The sequence below is a fragment of the Labrus mixtus genome, chromosome 6, assembly GCF_963584025.1.
Source record: "Labrus mixtus chromosome 6, fLabMix1.1, whole genome shotgun sequence".
Taxonomy (NCBI): Eukaryota; Metazoa; Chordata; class Actinopteri; order Labriformes; family Labridae; genus Labrus; species Labrus mixtus.
In genome coordinates, this window is record NC_083617.1 from 19,346,625 (window position 1) to 19,367,265 (window position 20,641).

The 20,641-nt window shown below is 39.2% G+C and overlaps 1 protein-coding gene across 3 annotated transcripts in view; it reads right to left on the reverse strand.

Moving 5' to 3' along the window:
• Positions 1-20,641, reverse strand: part of atrnl1a (attractin-like 1a) — a 251,193-nt gene that overhangs the window by 107,341 nt on the left and 123,211 nt on the right. For all 3 annotated transcript variants that reach the window (XM_061040358.1, XM_061040357.1, XM_061040359.1), the window contains 2 exons: positions 19,275-19,432; positions 91-152 (listed from right to left, as the gene is read on the reverse strand). In XM_061040358.1, the coding sequence (XP_060896341.1) occupies positions 91-152; positions 19,275-19,432 (220 nt within the window). The remainder of the gene's footprint in view (positions 1-90; positions 153-19,274; positions 19,433-20,641) is intronic.

The window sequence follows — 20,641 nt, forward strand, 5'->3', positions numbered from 1 at the left end:
AACTGTGGACTGGTTGTGGAAAGAGCCGATGGGAAGTGAACCACTGAGCAGACACAGTACATACAGTAAACATGACAAATAAGGGCCTACCTGAAAAAAGTGACAAAGAACTGCACCAGGTCCATGATGCTGTTGTGCTGAGAGAAAGCAATCTGTTGGAAAAGGGAAAAAACAGTGAGATAAGACGTACGGTAAAATTAAAAGTTAAGAATCTGTCTTTCAAATGACAAAACACTCAAATGCAAATTTTCCATTTATAACTCACAGAACTACAAATGCGCATTCCTCACACATTAAAATCAAACCCATCACAATGTTCCTCAGCCTGACAAAACCAAGTTCAACTATTCTTCAGATTGAAATGGTTGGCATTTTGCTTGATTTGTTGTTTGTCTTTTTGAGTTTTGCATATAGAGGAATTTGAAATATATCAATAACGTGAAGTTAGACCCAACTAAAGTTTAACAAGAAAGTCTAGTCTAATTCACAAGACATCAAAGACCAAGGCTTAGTCATACGAGAAAAGACACAAGATATTAGTCCTTGACCCTTACCATATAAGTAGTTTTTGTACCAAAACCTACAGGCCAAAGCACAAAAAGTATGCCAAAATGGAAAACAGAGGTGTAGTGGCAGTTTGGTAAAAAATACTGTTTGTTAACAAAGGATGACAGCAGATGCTTTACGAGTACCTCAGAATCATGACAAATAAAATGTTAAAACATATGCTAAAATATTCCGTAAGGCATTTTAAAGCATTCTCTAACAATGACACTGATGTAGAAGAGTACTGATCCTAAAGAATAGCTTAAAACAGGCTAAACGATAACTCCTAACAATTGCTAATGTTAATGTTACCTTAAAACATAAAGATGCTCAAGAATACCTAAAAAACATTCATGTAACAGTGGTCTTAAAAAGTGGGGTTTGGCATTTGACAATCTTGGTTTAGGAGGTGTTGCTCAGGTACATTTCCAGTTAAGTTCAATCTAAGCTTCAAATAATACCTTTATTTGTCATTAACTTCACTTATTTTAGCACTAGATCTGATTATTGGTACCCATATGTTCCTCCATCTTCTTCCACACGACACAGAACAGCAGCAGGTTATAGTGGGGATACAGATTAAAATAGATCAGGCCTGAGGTAGGCGATGAAAAGCTTTGAAATTAATAATTACATGGTCCAGAGGAATGACTTTATTCTTTATCCACAGCATATTTTATTTTGGCAATAAAAACACTGTGATCACACATATATATACTCCACAAAGTTCAGCGAGCCCTTATGCAACCTCGCTTTCGCCTCAGCGTGTGTTTAAGAGCGTCATATGAAACCAATGCAATAATTGCGGATGAACATCCTTCTCACCTGAGGCCAGTGTTCAGACCTCTTACATAAGGCCAACTATTTTATTCTTGCTAAGTCCATTTTCACATGTTCTCCATCTGTGTCTCTGCCCCCACACTAAGAATACACCAAGAGCCATCACACATATGGTTTGTGGGTCTTTATAAGATTAGCTGGTGAGGAAACAGTTCTGACCCCGTGTGCTCTACAGTGTTTTGCAGCACTTTCCTCAATTGAACTCAGGCAGACCTGCTGGATGCTACAGAACCACTAAATCTGGACTGCACCATCCATCATGATTTCTGTGCTGGGATGCCGGTGGAGTGTGTGTGGCCAGCTAATACACGTTGACTCAGATGTCCCTCAGCATTTTTTTAAAGGATCAATTCACCCACATTACAAAAATAGATTTCTGTGGTAGTTAGTCGTGCAGATAGTTTCTGGTTTTAAAGAGCAAACATTCTGTCATGCTTTGCACTATAGGTAGGCTGGACAGATATTTTACTGGTCCAGAGAAAAGTAGTGAAGTGTGAGGGATTAACAAACATTCGTTTAAACAGACTGATCAGGTTTCTACATTTGGAGTTGTTAAGACTTGAGATACTCTAAAGTGAAAGGGAAACACGTAATATTTAGCACAAACTGCGGTAGACAATCAGAGCGAGCAGACCTGGAAGTGACAACAACTGCATGTCGTCGTGTTTTAAACTTTATTTGAGGCTCAGCTCCTCTTTGTGATGCCTATACTCAGTTTAATACAGGGGAATGGAATTTTGTTTTGGATCCTCAAGGAATAAAAGAAAAATACCTTAAAACTTAAATTAAAGGAACAACAGCTTCTGTAGACTCATTCCTTAATTCCCTTTTCAAATATATGAAAGAGCATTGCAGGTTCTTTCCAGTATATCATTTTCTTGATATTTGTTTTGTTTAGCGCATTTCAATGTTGGAATTTCAAAACGCAGATCTACTACTGACCTTGTGACAGATTACACTAAGTGAAGTTAACTTATTAATGTATGACTCCACACTTTAAAGGAAGAATGTGCGGCTTTTTGATCCAGTACATCGTCCAGTCGCTTTCAAACCAAAACAAACTGCTGTTTGGCGACACCTCTGCCACACCGAATCCTCCGCTCTCCTACAGCGACACACCTCCAACCCTTCTCCCCTCGTGTTTGCGCAAAGGCGATATCAAATTGGAAGCCACCAAAATGAAGCACGAAGCAATAAGCGCAACGGCGGACAAAATTGTCCTTGTCTCGAGCTGCATTGTTGTGTTAGCAAGCTAATGTTAGCGCTCTTGATTTAGCTCGTAGCTTCACATAGCATGTAACTCTAAATGGAATGACCATGATCTAAAAACGATACATGGCATTCAAATAAGCAGTCCTGTCCATGTAAACCTGATGTAAATACGGCTCAGACAACATCACAGACAGCGGGACTCGTGCATCACACTCATTGTAGACCGTCATGACTCAGAGAGATATTTGCTGGAGGATATACTGGAGTTCTGCTGTATTTATGTGTAAAAATGTTGCACATTCTGCCTTTAATCACTGCCTGGGTATTCATTAAATGTATTTTTTTAATGACCCTCTATTTAAGTATCCACCAACTGAGAAAGGTAGAAGTCTCAGAGCCTTCCCAAATATTATAGAAGATAATCACATGAATAAATATTACCAGGACAAATAAGCAAAATGTATGTCATGATTAAAGCAAACCAAACCTTTAAAGGTACCATATTATGCTTTTTCTGGTTTTATATGCCCTTTAGTGTGTTTTCCAAGTGTCCTGTGCATGTTTAGGCACATCTATGTGCAAAAATTCAAAGTCTGCAGAAACGCGGCTTTTCCTACGCCCTCCTGTTAGCTGTAGCATTAGCCGCATGTAACGCTCGGTTCTAGCCCCCCTTGATAAAAATGTGTCAGTGTGGCGTCATTGTCAGTGTGATTTCTTTATTTACTCAGTGAAAATGTTCCCAATGAGCTAATGGCCTTATTTATAAATGATCTTTAATACCTTAGAGACTTAGAGATGATCATACTGTAGATTCTGCTGTAGTGAATGACACAGCCAAGAGTTGGCTGGGTTATATTTTTGTATTTGCACATAGTTTGCACAATAGTTTATAACTCCTTTTCCTCTCTAGTGAAAATTTGCATCCCAGTTGGTATCACACAGTGAATATTGATGGAGCCTGCAAACTAAACGAGAGCTACAGTAAAGCATAGCTTAGCATCAGTAAACTCCTTGCTTCTCTCCTGCTTCACAATCTTAGCCAGTGGTCACTTTTTCCATAAATTCTGTATTGTAATCCCTTAAAAAATCCAAACAAGGATTCAAAACATCAGTTCATAAACCAATGAGGACGGTGCAATGGTGGGTAAGTCATTTTTTTTTTCTCCCATGGCCTTCTTAAAAACCCATAACGGACACAAGAAACCTATTTTCATATTTGTTCCTAGAATACACACTACACTGTAAAGGCTTAATAATATTTCCACTTGTTTCATCAGCATACACACCCACACATTCATATCATCTCTCACCTTATCTCATCCTTCAAAATAAAACAGTGCAATCTGTCTGGATCAACAACCATGTGTGTTTACCGTCTTTGCACGCTTGTTTTAGTGAGTCTCATCGTGCAGAGCAGCGTTTTGGCCCTCAGCTATTAAAACCTCCTGAAAAGCCATTGTTGCCCGGTGTTTAAACTACCTCATGTTAAGAGGATTATTTATTACAGACATAATTGATTTTCCATTCACTCTTCTGCCCTGTAGGAGCAAAACAGAGCAAAGTTTTCATCATGTTGAGGGAAGATGGGCATTCTGAGATAGATGAAGGAAGCAGAAGAAAGGTACTTCAAGGACACAGTCGAGCTGAGCAGTATAATGTAATGGCAACAAGTCCTCCGATTCATAGAAACACAGAGGTTTTGTTCTGACCTCCTAGTATGACCTACAAGAGCATTTACTAAGTTAGCACCCTGATAGATAACAACCTCATATCTATACCCTTATAGCAGACATAATGTGTATCATGCAGTAGTCAGAATATTACTTAAAGAAGAATTGGTTAACCTTAAAGGTCCCATATTATGCTTTTTCTGTTTTTATATGCTCTTTAGTGTGTTTTCCAAGTGTCCTGTGCATGTTTAGGCACATCTATGTGCAAAAATTCAAAGTCTGCAGAAACGCGGCTTCTCCTACGTCCTCCTGTTAGCTGTAGCATTAGCTGCATGTAACGCTCGGTTCTAGCCCCCCTCGATAAAGATTTGTCAGTCTGACGTCATTGTCAGTGTGAGATCACTGATCTAAGCCCATTGGCTCGTTGTGGCAAGCCCAGCAGCTCATGTTGCACGCCCGTTAACTTCTGTAGCACGCCCACGATATGCCGTAGCCTGCGGTAGCACAGTAGTGCTAAGGTGCTAATGTTTATGCTCAACTCGGACGGAGCCAGTGGCTGCATTCCCAATATGGTAAAAGAGACGGGACATTTCCGAGAACCGTGCTGAGCGACTGACCAATAACGACAGAGCAGATCGGCAGACCAATCAGAGCAGACTTGGCCCACGTGGGGCTCTGCAGGGGGGGCTCAGCAGAGCGTAGCTGACGGACTCAGAGCATAGAGGGAGCAAGGAGGAGCAGTACATGAAAACAGATACTTTTTTCGGACTATAGCTATTGTGAACGTACAAAAGTAGGTACATAGATTAAATATACTAACCCCAAAAAGGGCATAATATGGGCTCTTTAAATACTTGTGTTGGAAAAGGTTGGGGTAAAGTTTAATCGGTGCGGAAGATTCATTGTTTAATCGTGATTTACTTGACTGTAACTTAATTTAATTTAAAAAGCTTTGTGAATCCCATTAATGGCAACTGGTTTGGAGAAGCTTAAAAATAAACATGAAACACAGCCACACACAAACAACATGTAGTTTTACATAAAATCTAAAATATGGAATAAAATTAAAAAATGAGCAGTAGCTCAGTCTGTAGGGACTTGGTTTGGGAACCAGGGAGTCACTGGCTCAAGTCCCTGTGCAGAGCTGGTCTTGTTGCTGAAGAGGTGCAAGGTCACTGCTGAGTACTGCTGAGGTGCCCTTCAGCAAGGCACCAAACCCTCTACAGCTCTAGCGTGGTCCCGATGATTGTGTGTATTTCAGGCCCATGTGTGAGAGAAGCATGCTTCTCAGTAACAGCGTGTAAAGCAGAATTTTCCCTCTGGGATTAATAAAAATGCATTTAACAATAAGGGCCCATGGTTATCTTTCAATTATAAACATAATTGTGCATGTTTGTGTTTCACCACATAAAATTTTAAGCACAAAACATTTTAAGCACCAAACCGTTATTTCGCTGCATTCTGATTCAATTTTAATGCACCATTTTTTTTTGTTGCCTTTTCTGCACCATGGTACAATCATGATCCAGTTTTATGTCCTTTTTGGCTTATTTGGAAATCTTTGGAGTCGTGCCTTTTCTTTTATCACACTTGCTGAGACCAGCAATGTACAAATTAACATGTGACATCATCTAATCCACATTACAGGTGGACTACCTTTAAAAAAAAAACCCACTGAGCAGCATTGAAGCTAACAGCAGCTATAAAGAATAACACACTCTGATCACAGGCCTCGCAGTACATTTGACAGCAATATAATTCAAGCGTGCTCAACATGGGGATACCTTTAAATGGCTCTAATAGCCTGAAAGCCTTTGTCTTTGTCTTTGGAGAATCCTCTGAGACTAGTTGGGAGGAAGAGAGAGAAAGAAATGGGGCAGAATGGGCTTAAGAGGTTTATGGGCATCAGAGCAACAGGTAAAAGGGCCTGAGAGTGAAAAATCTGCAGAAAAGCTGATTTGAGTCCACAGGGACGCAGCATTAATACAGGCATCAGGGAGAAAAGAGGCTGGCGCTGCATCCAGGCTTCCAGTGCAGCAATTTACATCATTATCCCCTGACATGACAAAAAGTTGTTATGGACACAAATACACAAAGAAAATACATACAGTACATGCACACAAGGAAATGGATAAACATTTACTCAAAGACTTATACAAAATATTAGCTTTTCAAACTAGCACAGAGTATTCTGTGATCATCAAATGACACACACTAAAATCTGCCTAATTTATCTCTTTCTCACTTCCACAAAACCTCTCTCTCTCCTTTTCTCGTCCCATACGAACAGCCAACAACCATCATTACAATTTACAACAACTGCAGTCGTTAAACAAGGCCATAATCAATAAGCTGTTTGGACCACACCCCTTTCTCCCCAGATCAACACGACTGCAGAGCCACGCAAACAACTTGTGTTAACTTGTGCAAAAATAACCCTCCCTTTAAACTAGTATTACTGCTTCAGAACACTGACAGTGATCCTGATACTTTCATAAAGTAATGTCTACTAGCCATTTGTTTTGGTTGGCGGCTGTGGCTCAGTTGGTAGCGTCGTTGTCTCTCAACCGGAAGGTTGAGGGTTTGATCCCCCAGCTCCTGCAGCAACATGTTTGATGTGTCATTGGGCAAGACACTCAACCCCGAAGGATTTCTTGTCAGTTACTTCCTTTTTCTTTCTTTCAAAGGTCTTTTTATTGAAAGATAATAACAGAAAATAGCTTTTACTGTACAGGGAAATATTTTTTTTTTTCTTCCCCCCACACTTAACAAAAACACTCATACAGGTCGCAAAACATCCAAACATGAGACAAGCCTAATCCAGACGACAAACAACCACAGCTGCACCTAGAAGTCACATTCTGAATAATAAAAGGTCAAGGTCAACAATAAACACATCTGTACAGATAAGGGCAGTCCTTCCTGCAAACTCTAAAGGAAGCCGAGTTGCATTTAAGAACTATGTTGGTATATAGAAAAGAATAGAATAGAATAGAATAGAATTACTTTATTGATCCCAAACTGGGAAATTGTGGCGTTACAGCAACAGGTTATCCAAAGGATGCAGTAACACACCCCAAACTGGCTTGTTTCAGTTTAACCACTCCACATTTATGTTCCTTTCGACTGTTTGGATGAGTGAGAATGTGTCACAATGCGTCGTCTCCTGCTGTCTCTATTAAAGGAGAAAGCTAATATTTAGCCCGGATGTCAAAACAACTAAGTGTCAAAGATTATTAAGAACTCAAACAGTCTGAAAAACGTTGTCAAAACACCTAAAAGGCAGCTTTTAGTTCATGCTGTCTTGTTTGGGCACTATCAGCCGTCTAACAGCTTAGCTTGCAAGTGTCACAGTAACTTCAATCTTTCACACTGCAGCAGAATGTCACCAAATAAACACTGTTGTATGAACAGTATGTTATGACTAGATATGACATTTTTGCAGCTAAGTGAGATGACTGTAAATGACACAAAGCTGGTTCTGTTCCAAAAAGGCCAGCCAGAGAATCTACTGCAGGGAGGAAAAGTTTTGTACAATTTACTTGCAGATGGGACTTTAACACACAAACGCTAAGAAAAACGTTCATAGTATGATACAAAACAAAAACAACAGCCGCTGTATTCCCTTTGTGTAGAATATAATTGTTTTGAGTTTAAAGGTCAAGGCAGAAAATATATTTCTAATCTTGAAGCTAGACCTAAAGATACCACAAGAGAGATTAAGAGTGGGAAATTGGGGCTGAGAGAAGAGAGAGGTAAAAGATGAGAGGAACAGGAACGACGTCAAAAAGGACTCCAAGGATCCCTGTTCTGCAGTTCAGTCATTACTGAGGACCTACGGCGGCCCTCTGGGGACAAGCTCAAGAGCTGTGACAGCAGAGGGCTGCCTTTTATTTCCCTAACCCTGAACCGAGCGCTGCTTGTTAAAACCTGAAATGAAGGAAAGTGTCTGGCTAATCAATAGGGAGAAGAGGAAAGAAAGAAGAGAAAGAGCAAGGGAAGTACGACACAGGTGAGCGAGAGAGAGATGAAAAGGGAAAGACAGGCAGAGGATGAGGATGAATAGAGGACTGTGAGATGATGAGAGGAGCAGGAGAGAGGATGACACAGGGTGAAGATAAAGCTTCCACTTCTCTCACTTCATCCTCTTCAAGGCTGCATGCTGAGCATAAACACTGAGTTAAAGGCAGGAGGACCAGCCTGAAAACATCTTCATCACTGGGAGATACTCACTCCTGACTACAACAGTTTACACCTTTGAATTCTGCAATAGAAATTGTCCTGCCAGTGCCTACATTTCCTATTTTTCTCTGTGTAATCTGATATTCCTACAGAAGTATTGATTTTGCTTTGTATCCCTAGGACCTGCAGCCCACGCTTGAAGGTTATGTACAGTAAGTCGATAAGTGAAACTACTAGAGAAAATTGAAAAGTTTATTAGAGAAAGAAAATGTTAGAATGTGTTTTTACATATTTGCACACAAAAAAATAGATTTTGTGAGACATGCCATTCTATATTAGAAAAGATATAATGCTTATTAAAGCTGCATTCACAATAGTTGTACAGTTTATATGATGCTATTTTACTATCGTGATGTAATTTTTGTCATTATTATGAAAACTTTCATGTTCTGTTCAACACTGAGTTTCTGTTTGTATCACAAGTTATACTCTGTTATGTTTCTATTTTGGGGTCCGTTCAAACAGCAGCCCCTGCTGGCCACACAGAAATATCATCTTCCCCTTCAAAGGCAAGCAGACACACTGTCAAAAAATATGTCATTTATTCGAAAAAAAATAAATCTTGTGAGGTTCAATCAGTTGAACAAAAAGTTCTTTGGAAAGAACTGAAGGAACCAAGTCATATTAGGAAGGCCGTCTTGAAAGGCAGGGTTGGTCATTTTAGAAAACTAGCATGATTTTGAAAGTAGCGTTCCCTCTGTGCTCCCTCAAAAGCCACGCCCCTAACATACATAGACTCTGAGTGTGGGCTTGTGCATGCATGGGGTAGAGAAAAAGTAAGGAGACAGTGAGGCATGATTGGTTCATCAGATTGGTACCTTGTGGCAGACATTGGTCAAAGTTTTTACAGGCTTACAAACTGATACAGGTGACGGATTTTCTTCCTTTCCTTTTTCAGAGCACATGAATGATTCATTTCTGTCAGGACCCTAAAGACAATTTCAACCAAAATCTGAAACAGTGTATCTAGAGAAAATGACCAACCCTGACCTTAAATCATTTATGCCCAGATTTAACTGCCAGCAAGCTACTCTCCTTGTTCCAGTGCAGTCTACTCTGTCTGAGTGCATCTCTAAGCTGGCTCGCACACCACCAATAGTTTCATTTCCAAAATAAAAAGAAAAGAACATCACTGTTTGTTAACATTCACAATGAAATCCATCAAGTAGCATAGACTGTGAAATGGTGAATGTATGCAAAGGTTGTGATTTTTACAGAACAGAACCTGTGTCTATCACCTTTGACTTTCCAACTTTGGGGTGAAAAAAAGGACTAAACTGAAAATCAATGTAGAAACTTGTATGAGATTTAGAAGAGAGGATCTAAATAGGGAGGTAAAATGTGTTCTCTCTGAGTACTTCTTTAGCTTGTTAGTGTTTTCTGTGTCACGCAGGTTTAAAATAGCATGTTAACATCAGCATGTTACATTTCCCAGGGACTGAACTATGTTTACCACTCTTCCTCCATATTTACATATTCATGAGGACCTAATGACCAAAGTGAGGCTAGCCGAGTGCCGCCTCCACCTACATGCTATGCAAATGAGTGCAGCTCTGCTGTATGTGTGCACTTGTTAGGAGAGCCCACAGATGAAGCTTCTTTTAACGGGTGCTTAAGACCCATTTCTGCTTCAGTGTGCAGTTTGAACAACAGGAACAAATACCAGAGACAAGAACACAACATGATGTAATCCACAGTCAGGAAGTCAATCCACTTGTTACAGAGAAGTCCGGTTTGCATTTGTTGCCCTGCATTTTTTTTCTGTTCTCTGTCTAATATGTAGATGATCCTCCATGTTTCACTTAACAGTCATCATCAGGTGTTACCATGCAGTGTTTTTCTTGACAATATGTAGAGAAATTGTTTAGAAGATATGATCCAAAGATTTAGGCTAATCACTTTTTATTTTATTTTTAGCATTGTACATTATTTTCTTGTACATGATAATATTATTATATTATACTGGAAGTGAATCATTGTATGGTTTAGTCTCAAAGGCGATCCAGCAGAGATGCTCCATAGCTTGTAAGACTCACAGCACTGTCTGCAGCTCTGCATTCTGGATCACAATAAGATGAAGCTTTGTAATGTTTAAGATTCAAAAATAAATCTTTGGATACATTTATTTTTCTCAGAAAGTAACATTTCAGGTCCCTTTTTTATGCTCATGGTAATGCAGGATTGGTGCACAATCAATATTGAAAAAGTACATTTACATTCCAACTCAAATAGTAATGATGTCAACTTTCATGTCGGGAGTCTAAACATTGTTCCACTCCAGTAGTGGTCTCCAAATGTGGTATTGCTCTAATGGAATCATATCAAAATATAATAACTGATTTCTATGAAAGTAAAATATCTCCATCAACGGGTAAAAAAATATATTATCAGTATGGAAGTATGAAACAAATTAATTAATTCAAATGTATCTTTATTTGATCTCTCTTTGGTCAATCAATTTTTAATTAGTCTGTTAATTTGTTTTGGACTTATCTATCAATTTTTTATTCTGTTATTTTTAGGGCCTTCTTGCCTTCGCTAGACAGGACAGCTGAAGAGAGATAGGAAGTGTCGGGAGGAGAGAGTAGGGCCGATGTTGGATTAGAACCCACAGCTGATAGCGATGAGGACTATATCCCCCGTACTTGTGGCCTCGTCTTAACAGCTAGGCTATCGGGCGCCCCACATCTATCAATGATTGATTATAATTGTCCTCACACTCGAGTTATCAGATGTTACGAAATATAAACGGCTCAAATAGGCCCTGTAAAGCAGAGGTTCTCAACTGGTGGGTCGGAGCCCAAAAGTGGGTCGCAGGGCTGTTTTAAGTGTGTGCCTGAATGTATGCCTGGAATTTAAAAAAAAACTATCAAAAAGCCAATGCAGTGCTTCTTAAACATGTTAGCTTTGTTCCATTTTTTTTGGGTTAATTTTTTTTTATTATTTATGTTTAAACAGTTTCACTTCGAATAAAGAAAAGAACAAAATGTTGTGGTTTCGTCAACAGCCCACAAATATACAGGAGAGGGGACTCACATGCAGTATATCACATACATAATCCCTTATACAATACGTTTCAAAAGAGAGATGAAGACAGCAGACAAAAGGGGCAAACAGAGAATTGAATCGTCTCTCTCCCCTGGATTGCCACAACACAGAAAGTATACAAATAAGTAAAGAATAATGGCAATGAGGGGGGCAAAGCTTTGTTCCATTTTTATTTATTTTTGCCAGGTTTTGTATCGCTTGAGGTCCAAACTGTACAATTTTTCATTGACTCAATCCGATTGGTTGAAAAGTATCCCAAAATTGGCTCCAAATTTTTATAAAGGGGTTGGTAGTGGGTCCTGAGGCTAGACCAGTTGAGAACCACTTCTCTAACTCTAAAGTAAATACGTTTTCACACAGTAAGTTTACGTTTAAATTATTCAATTTGATGTTTGCAGGGCAGTTTGAGGAGTTGGATATTATGTGAACAAAGTGTGTTGTTCTATTCAGACAGACTCCAGATACTGTTGCATCTCTTCAGTGGAGCTTTTTTTCTGTTTGTTTGTTTTTACTGTGAACAGTATTTTGTCGAGCAGAAAAGGGTTGCAAAATAAAATCCATCGCCTTGAGTGCAATCATTCAGCAGCCATAAACTTAGGAGTCAAAGTTCACCCGAGTTAAGCACAACGTAGAAGCTCTGCATGGATTTTATTTTCCTCTGAAAGCAAATCCATCCATCACTCCAGTTCAATTGAAATGCAGCAATATTTGTATCTAAGTGTTGCTTTTAAAAATGCTATTATAACCAGGCCTCACACTTCCTCTGTGCGTATATTCATACATGAGCAGACTCATTTGTCCTCATGTTGTTGATGACTGCTGCTGATTTCCTGTCGGGTTAAATGGGCAGCACTCAGCTTTCCCTCTTCTCTTTCACCTCTATGAAACACAATAGTGTTCCGAAGAGATGCATCAGATACACCCTGATACGTGTTGTGTGTGTGTGTGCGTGTGTGTGTGTGTGTGTGTGTGTGTGTGTGTGTGTGTGTGTGTGTGTGTGCTGGTTGGACAGATAACTGTTTCAATGTCTTTTTTATCCAATAAAGGACAATTTTCCCTGACATGACCAGAGAGTGTGTGTGTGTGTGTGTGTGTGTGTGTGTGTGTGTGTGTGTGTGTGTGTGTGTGTGTGTGTGTGTGTGTGTGTGTGTGTGTGTGTGTGTGTGTGTGCGTGTGTGTGTGTGTGTGTGCGTGCTTCTGTGATGTAACAGATTAGCACAGGCATACAGTTCAATCGTGGCAGACACAGAGCATAAACAAGTGACTAAGAGCTGAGCAGCAAATCAAATCAACCAACCAATCACGCCAACACTGAGTTCCTCTACAACAGAATGTCGGCTCACCTCTGACAGAGGGCTTTTAATCAGCCGGCCTATAGGCTGTGATGATGCATGGAGGGAAGACGAGAGGTAGTCAGAGGAGGAAGACAAATGGAGGTGGACACAAAAAGAAATGTTTGTCGCTTGACAAAGATTAAAAATGAGGAATTAAACTAATTAAGTACTTTTTTGAAAGGAAATTGTGTTAAGTTAAGTGCCGTCGATTTGGTTAAAGCGTCTTTGAAGCATCTAAAAAAGTAAGAACACAGTTGATATTAAAGTCATAAGAGTCCTCCTTTGTTCAGATAACATTTTCAGCTAAGAATAGATTTTAAATTAGAAACAGTTCTGCTCACAAAGTTATACAACTTCAGGCTAATTCAACATTTAGTTAAAGGGATTAGGGGAAACTGGGACATGTTGGCTCAATCAATAACAGATGTTTTCTTTTTTCTTTATAGCTTTATTTATTATTATTACTATTTGGAAATTTATTGGAAATTTAATTGACTTTAAACAGAATGAAGCAAACTAAAGTCGGAGCTCTGGAAAGTAAAGATGCAAAACAAATATAACTGTCTAATTATATGATTCAGCTGTGTCTACACAGTGTCTTGTGATTGAAGTAAACAGCCAGATTACTGATTATCATAGGTGGTGTAACTCACTCCTACATCCATTTAGACCCAGAACACTCTGGTTTGTGTCGTGTCATGATGGTGAGTGCAGGAGAGCAAAAACCAAGAGGTGCAAGGTCAGCGTGACACAACCAATCAAAATCTGTTCCGGCAGAATGGACCATCTCAACACCTCGCTGTGCCTTAAAACCAGCCCTGAGCTGCAGCTGACGTCAGGACGCCGCCAGGGAAACACTCACCGCTCACATTAGTGTGTGTGTGAGTGGTCCTGGGTTTCTACCTTTCTAAGGACAAACTTCAGTTTTAGACCTGTCAGTTGAGGACATTTTGCATTTTTTACCCGTTTGCTCCAAAATATAAATGCTGTGTGCCTCGTCTGAATGCTTTTTAAGGGATTTAAATACTGTGATTCCAAATATATTACCTTAATGGACTTTTACCAAATTTTATGCAAAAAAGACAAGAACTGCTAGTTTCACCTCGATGCATGTTTCAGTAACTTTAAGCAATGTTTGTTTAACCGGCAACTGCACATCATATCTTGTATACTAGCCTATATCATGAATTGGCTTTGAAGCCCTTAAATTCACTATGTTTTAACAAATACTCCAATAATCAGTTACCAGTTAGTAAATAAAAGGTAAAAGTTTTCCCAAATACCCAGTTTTTTTATTACGTTTTGATTCCTGTCCACTATGACTAGTATGAGCATTTACTAATTTGTCTGAACATTTTTTAGGGTTTTGTTCAGTGAGCATCTAAACATTCATGCTTTTAGTTTTAAAAAAAAGGCAAGTGGTGTGATTTACTAAGATCCCACATAGAGTACTATATTGAGTGTCCATTCCAACAAATTACACGTTTCGATGGTGTGTGCCTTGTGAGTGATCAACCGAGAAAACTGGGTAAAAGCTAACAGGAGCAAAGATCATGGAGGTGGTAGTATTTAAATTAAGCTTTTGCATGTTTTACTCGTTGTTTCCATGGAGAGTTTAGATGGAAAGCTGAATGACTGCAAGTGCAAAATGAAATTCAGTCACATGTAATTAGAGGCATCAGTGGAAGAGGCGATAAAACATTTTAGAGTTACAGCAACGAAATCTGAATATTACAAAAAGAAACACGGTAGAGGAGAGTATAAGTGGGAAAATCAACAGATGACATTAAAATAAAGAAAGGGAATTAAAAGAAAATTATACTTTGCCTTTTATTCCACTAAACATGCAAAGTTGACATTACGTGTGGGTTACATGAAAATGTATCTTTTGGATTTTTGGGTTTGACATGACAAAAATAAGACTTTGAGGCTGGCAGTGACTCTTGATGTAAATGTCACTGAATTAGCAAAATCATAAGGACTCCTCCTCTGGGGATCATGAATATTCACAGGAAACTTCACAAATCTCGAGCCATAGGAAGTCAAAGACAAATGTCGATCTAAAGGGAGGCACTACAAAAAAAGTTCAGCGGGTCATTAAAATCATTTTTTTAAAAATGTATCTCCCCTAGGGAGTAATGAATAACAATTTGACATTTCCTGACATCAGGACAGTAGGTTTAGGGATGTTTTGCTCTGAGGTTTTTCTTTGTTCTCCATCTTTTCATCTCTCTTTGTCCTTCACGTTTGAATGTGTGTAATTATGTGCATGTGGATGCTAACTGGTGTGCGCCCTTGTGTGTGTTTGTGCAGGTCTATTAAATCAAATATATCCGACCGGGTCATTACCAATTCTCCGGACAATTTCTCATCCTCGCCGTGTTCTGGCGTCGGAAGCCACCAAGGTCACAGGACGGGACGCAGAGTGCTTCTCGTGTTACGCACGGCCACATCAGACATGTCGGTGAGATAGGCCTCATCACTGTAATTATCATATCAGCTTTCCCAGCAGATATATGGAGCTCTGATAATGTAGCATTAATGGGAAAAGCATATGAGGGGAGGGATCGATGGACAAATGACCTATAATGACCTGTAGGACACTGGACAATCCACACAAACAATTATCAACACCTAGGCGGGACATTGGACGTTGGGATGAATTTTATTGGATTGTTAGCTTTGACAAAGCTTTTTTAATTGGTTGAAAACATGTACAAATACAGATAACGCTTCATTGAAATATATTTGGCAGATAATGGCAGACAAGTTAACAAAGGAACGCTGGATTAAAAACAGGGAGATATATTTTTCATTTTATGGCTTATGACTTTAAGAGAACATTTAATGCCATGACAGCTCTCTGTCATGTAACAACCAAATATGGAAAGAAACTTGAAAATAATTCAGCTTTCATTCAACCATTTTTAACAATCCTCAACTTGTTTTTTTTATGAAAGGATAACTGATTTTTGTGTTAAAGGTCCATCACCGTGCACCCCATGTACAGAGTCTGATGAGAGTCCTTGAAGCAGCTCCTTTCAATCCTGTGATACTTACTTTATCATTTACAAGAATCAAAACATCTACATAGATGCTAAATAGCTATTGCCTTGTGTAATATATGTTATTACACAAAGCAGTAGTTATTTATTGCACATTTTGGCTTGTTAAGTTGATGAATGGAAAAGCTGTGGTCGCAGATCACAAGCCAGCCACAGACTTTAGAGCGCACACTGAGAACCTTACTCAGTGCTGCCTGTCTGAACACAACAGCTGGTGAACACGGATGCTGAAAGGAAACAGGCAGCACTTTAGGATTATTTTTCATGCTTTATGAAACCTGTATCACTTTTGTAGTTGTTTTTTAAATGTATTAATAATCCCTACAGTACTTTGAGGTCTTTTTTTTGGTTTAAGTAATGCTGTCTATTTCACCTTTAATTGTCTTTCCGGCTTTGAGGGATCGTTTAATGTATGCAAGTTCAGTTCTTGTCTTTTATTTTGACCTGGATGCAACATAACAGCTAAGCTATCTTTCTCGTTTTCCATCCATCCATCCTCTGCTACATGTCTTTATCTTTCTGCAGACCTGCTCTCTTTCTCCTTCAATCTGTCTGTTAAACACTCTCTGTTTTCTCCACACTGGACATGTTGACTGTTCGGTACTCCCAACATCATTTAACCAGTCAGTCTGTCTTCACTCTCTCCTAATTCCTCCATTCTGTCACTTCCTGACTCCATCCATCAGCACTCAGCCCGCACCCTGCATGACAGTCATCCTAAAATATCACCGCTAAAAGTCTACTTCAATTTAATGGATCATAAGGCCCGAGCGTGAATATTTAGTGTGTGTGTGGCTGCCGCCTGGAGATTTAATCCAGTGCTGCATAATTGATGGAGAGACATTGGAAAACTCACAGATCATTAAATGTGATAGGAGATTTGCCAAACACTTCTCAGTATAGTTTATGCTCAGCGTCCTGTCAGGACTGTGTGTCGTGCAGAGAGACAGCTCCTGAATAACCTCCTGAGGTGACGATGATACTACAGACCATACTTTGTACTTCACCTTGTTTATCTAAACATCTGGACTGACATAATGGATAGCTTCAGCATAATGGCTGTAGATCTTGTGTTTTTATTTATTCTGTTAGCCTGTTAGTTTGTGTAGATAAGTGACCATGGCTCAGGATTTAGCGTGGGTAGTTATTCATAATCTAAGCAGTTTGATCCCCCACCTCCTGCCATCCACATGTTCAAAAGACCCCTCATTTCTGCAGATGGTACGACCCGCAGCCTGGGTTGAGGAATTTGAAAGTAGTTTAAAGCATACTGTATGTTTGAATCAGAAATTTTGCCGCGGACAGCATTTATTTTTAGCCTACACGCTATGGTGTCTCAAAAGCCAGGGGTCAGCTAGGTAAGTTATGTTAAGTTAAGTTGCAGAGCGATATTGTATGGAGGAGGAGCAGGAGCAGTCTGTATAGGAGGAGCAGAGGGAGAAAACACACACAGTGATCAAAGAGATAAAATCTTCACTGCACCTCTCTGCCAAAATGCTTAGTGCTTGAATAATGGGGCTTTCATGCATACACAAAACTCCTTAAAACTACTATTACGTTTTGTACAGATATATATATGATAGATATAGATAGATAGATATAGATATATGTACAGAGGCAAACGATCAACTTTTTCATCATGACTCAACCCAGAATTTTTCCTGCCAGCTCCCTTGTCAAATGTCCATGTGTAGTCGGGGTGAGCCGATGTGTGAAATGTATCACGAGTGGGCAGGTATGTTGACGACAGCTATGTTGTAAGTATGTTCTTTACTCATTTGCCGATACTTTTGACTTTTAAACATCATTATGAACAGTCATCATAGCATTGGACTTGATCTTTCTTTCCTGAAGTTGTTTTCTCACTTGTCTGTATTTTGCCCGTTCCTCAAACACCTGAGCGGTAACGGTTTCAACGTCAAGTCCTGCCTCACGGGACAACAGCACCCTCAACCCCACCCCGTCGTAAAGCTACACTACAGAACACGCATGTTCGGAAATTTCAAGGGCAGTCTGTCAGGAAACGTTCAAGAAATTTAAAATGAAACTTCTAGAAATTTTCAGGGGTGCATAAGTGAAAAAAACTTGATTGACAAAATTTTTAAAGCACAAAAATTACAGATTAAATGAACCCATTTACCATCACAAGCCTCTTATTAAACAGTCCAACCCATCATCCAATGTGTAAAGTGTGCATTTCAAATGTATGCATTTCTTTATGATTTAGATTTAATTTGAATTACATTTAATTTAAATTCCTTCACTAAAATCTACCTTATTGTTTCAATAAGACGCAGAATTTTGGTCAGGTACTGTGCACCTTGTTGAAGTTAAACATTTAAACAAACTAAATATCACAGCCAAGATGAATATTTGTTGTATTCATATCTCTTCTTGGAAAGAAGTTCACAATATTCCCTCAGCAGTCACAGGATTCATTCATGTGACAATGAGTGAATTTATGCCATGGTGCTGGTAAATTGGAAACAAAACATTTGTCTGCATTTATTGTGAAAAATATCAAAGCTGAACATGACATGCATCATGTCTTGTGTTATTTACCAGTACTTAAATTAGTCCCACAGGCATAACACGAATTGAAGGCACAAGTTTCAGTGTGAAAACTTTCCCAACACGAGTTATACAAACACATTTTTTCTTAAAGGTCTGGTTAAGTTGGATGGTCGAACTCAGTCTTGGCCTCTTTATGGCTGAATTTGTCACTGACTTCAGGACAAGTAACAACACCACTGATTCCACTATCATCATGACCTGCATCATCTTCATCTTCATCATGTCCCAAATCAGCAGCAGACGTCTCTCTGTGTGGCTGCACACTGAAGCCATTAAACTGAATAAGAAGACCCCGAGCACATGAAATATCTGTGTCTGGAACTCGTTGAGGATGAATGTGGGCCTTTCAGAGCAGTTTAACTTGCTATTCATTGTTTTACTTTTCAAGTATTAGGTTTTAGATATTTACGGCCTGTAGCACTGAGAACAATTTAGTGGATGAACTGGGTAAACCAATTGCTTAACCAGTAACAGAACCAGCTTCTAAATATGAGAGTTTACTGCTTTTCCCCAATTTATGACGATAATTTTAAACCTTTGTGAGAGTGATTTAAGCAAACTGTGTCAGGTACTTTGAGCTTGTGATGGGCATTTTTCATTGCTCCATTGAACAGTGATGATCAATAATGGCTAGATGAATCAGTAATGCTGATAGATCTTTTGTCTGTTCACCGATCCCGATCTTCTTAATTATCTTCTTCCAAACAAAATGCATTCATCCTCCCCTCCCCCCGAGCTCTCACCTGGATCTTGATTGGCCAGCTGAAGTTGGTCACATAGACGTAGAAGGTGATGTTGTGGTGGAGTCTGAAGTTGAACTTTTCACAGGAGAAACTGTCCCGGTGCTCCTTGATGTTGGTCCTCGCTATGATAGGCATCTCTTCACCTGAGATGGTGCCGGCTGGGAGAGAGAGAGAGAGAGAGAGAGAGAGAAGATTAAGAAAACACTAGTAGAACTATTTGAAGAAATGAAGTGCAAAACATGATTTTTACAGACTGTAGTACAACAAGTCAAGCTATGAACTATTTCCAAAGTATTTCATAAGCACCTCAAAGTGTTCAGTTTCTCTCATAAACAGTAAATGAACAAACAGTGGTTAGTTGACGGTGTTAAAGACAAACTGTTAAATTTACAACAGCAGCTCTTGGCGAGCTGTGTTCCTTGATTTCAATTAGAAATGTCATCAAAAGTCATGGCTGTATATTTTAATGGGTATGAAAGGGACACGCTGTTTTAAAATGCATTAAGCCTGTCTGAATGTGAGTGCAGCGTAACACATGACATGAGTTAATCTTGATGTTTTTAATGAATGAGACCCGGCTTTGTGTATTCTGGCAATTTCAAGGCTGGTACCAGCACTCTGACTCTTTCCTAACCTCAAACGAGCTTTCACATCTCGGTTGTTCTGATTTAATTATTAGAAATGTTGGCCAAGAGGTCATAGAAAACTTTGTCCATTTGGACCAGTGTTCTCCATGGAGCCATAGTGTACCTGCTGTTGCCCAGTATGGGAAGGGGGGGGATGGAATTATTTTTTTTAACTGATGACGCAGGTTATTCATTATTCTATCATTTTGGCTCTATATTATTCACTACCTTATTCAAATACCTTTACACAAAATACTTTAAAAAGCATTTTTAACTCAAGTTATAACCCCTCACCACACACCCCTCCCCCAAATTCTGTTTCACATTCCCTGTATGTGGCTGCTTTGACTTTCTTCATAAGCACAATTTCTTAATTATTAATAAAGTTGTCTAAAAATCACAAATTGTGTATGGTTTCATCTCATCCACAGTTCACTTGTCGTAAAAGTATGAGAGCGTTGATGGCGGAGGCTTGTTGTGATGCAGCTTATGAAAACCACCAACACTAACTTTGTAACGTTCATGAATGAAATCAACATAAACTCGCTGTGCTTACAAAACAACGACATTAGCAGGAAGTGAAAAGGAGGGTCCTACAACAATCTGAGCATTTACAGGAAGTACACTATGTGACTGCTTCTCTCTGAAGCATTTGGCACTGTAAGAGCAAACTGGTACAGGAGAAGAAAAGTGAGCGGTGCCTGAAAATAACAATAATTATAAACTGCTGTGGCTGCTACA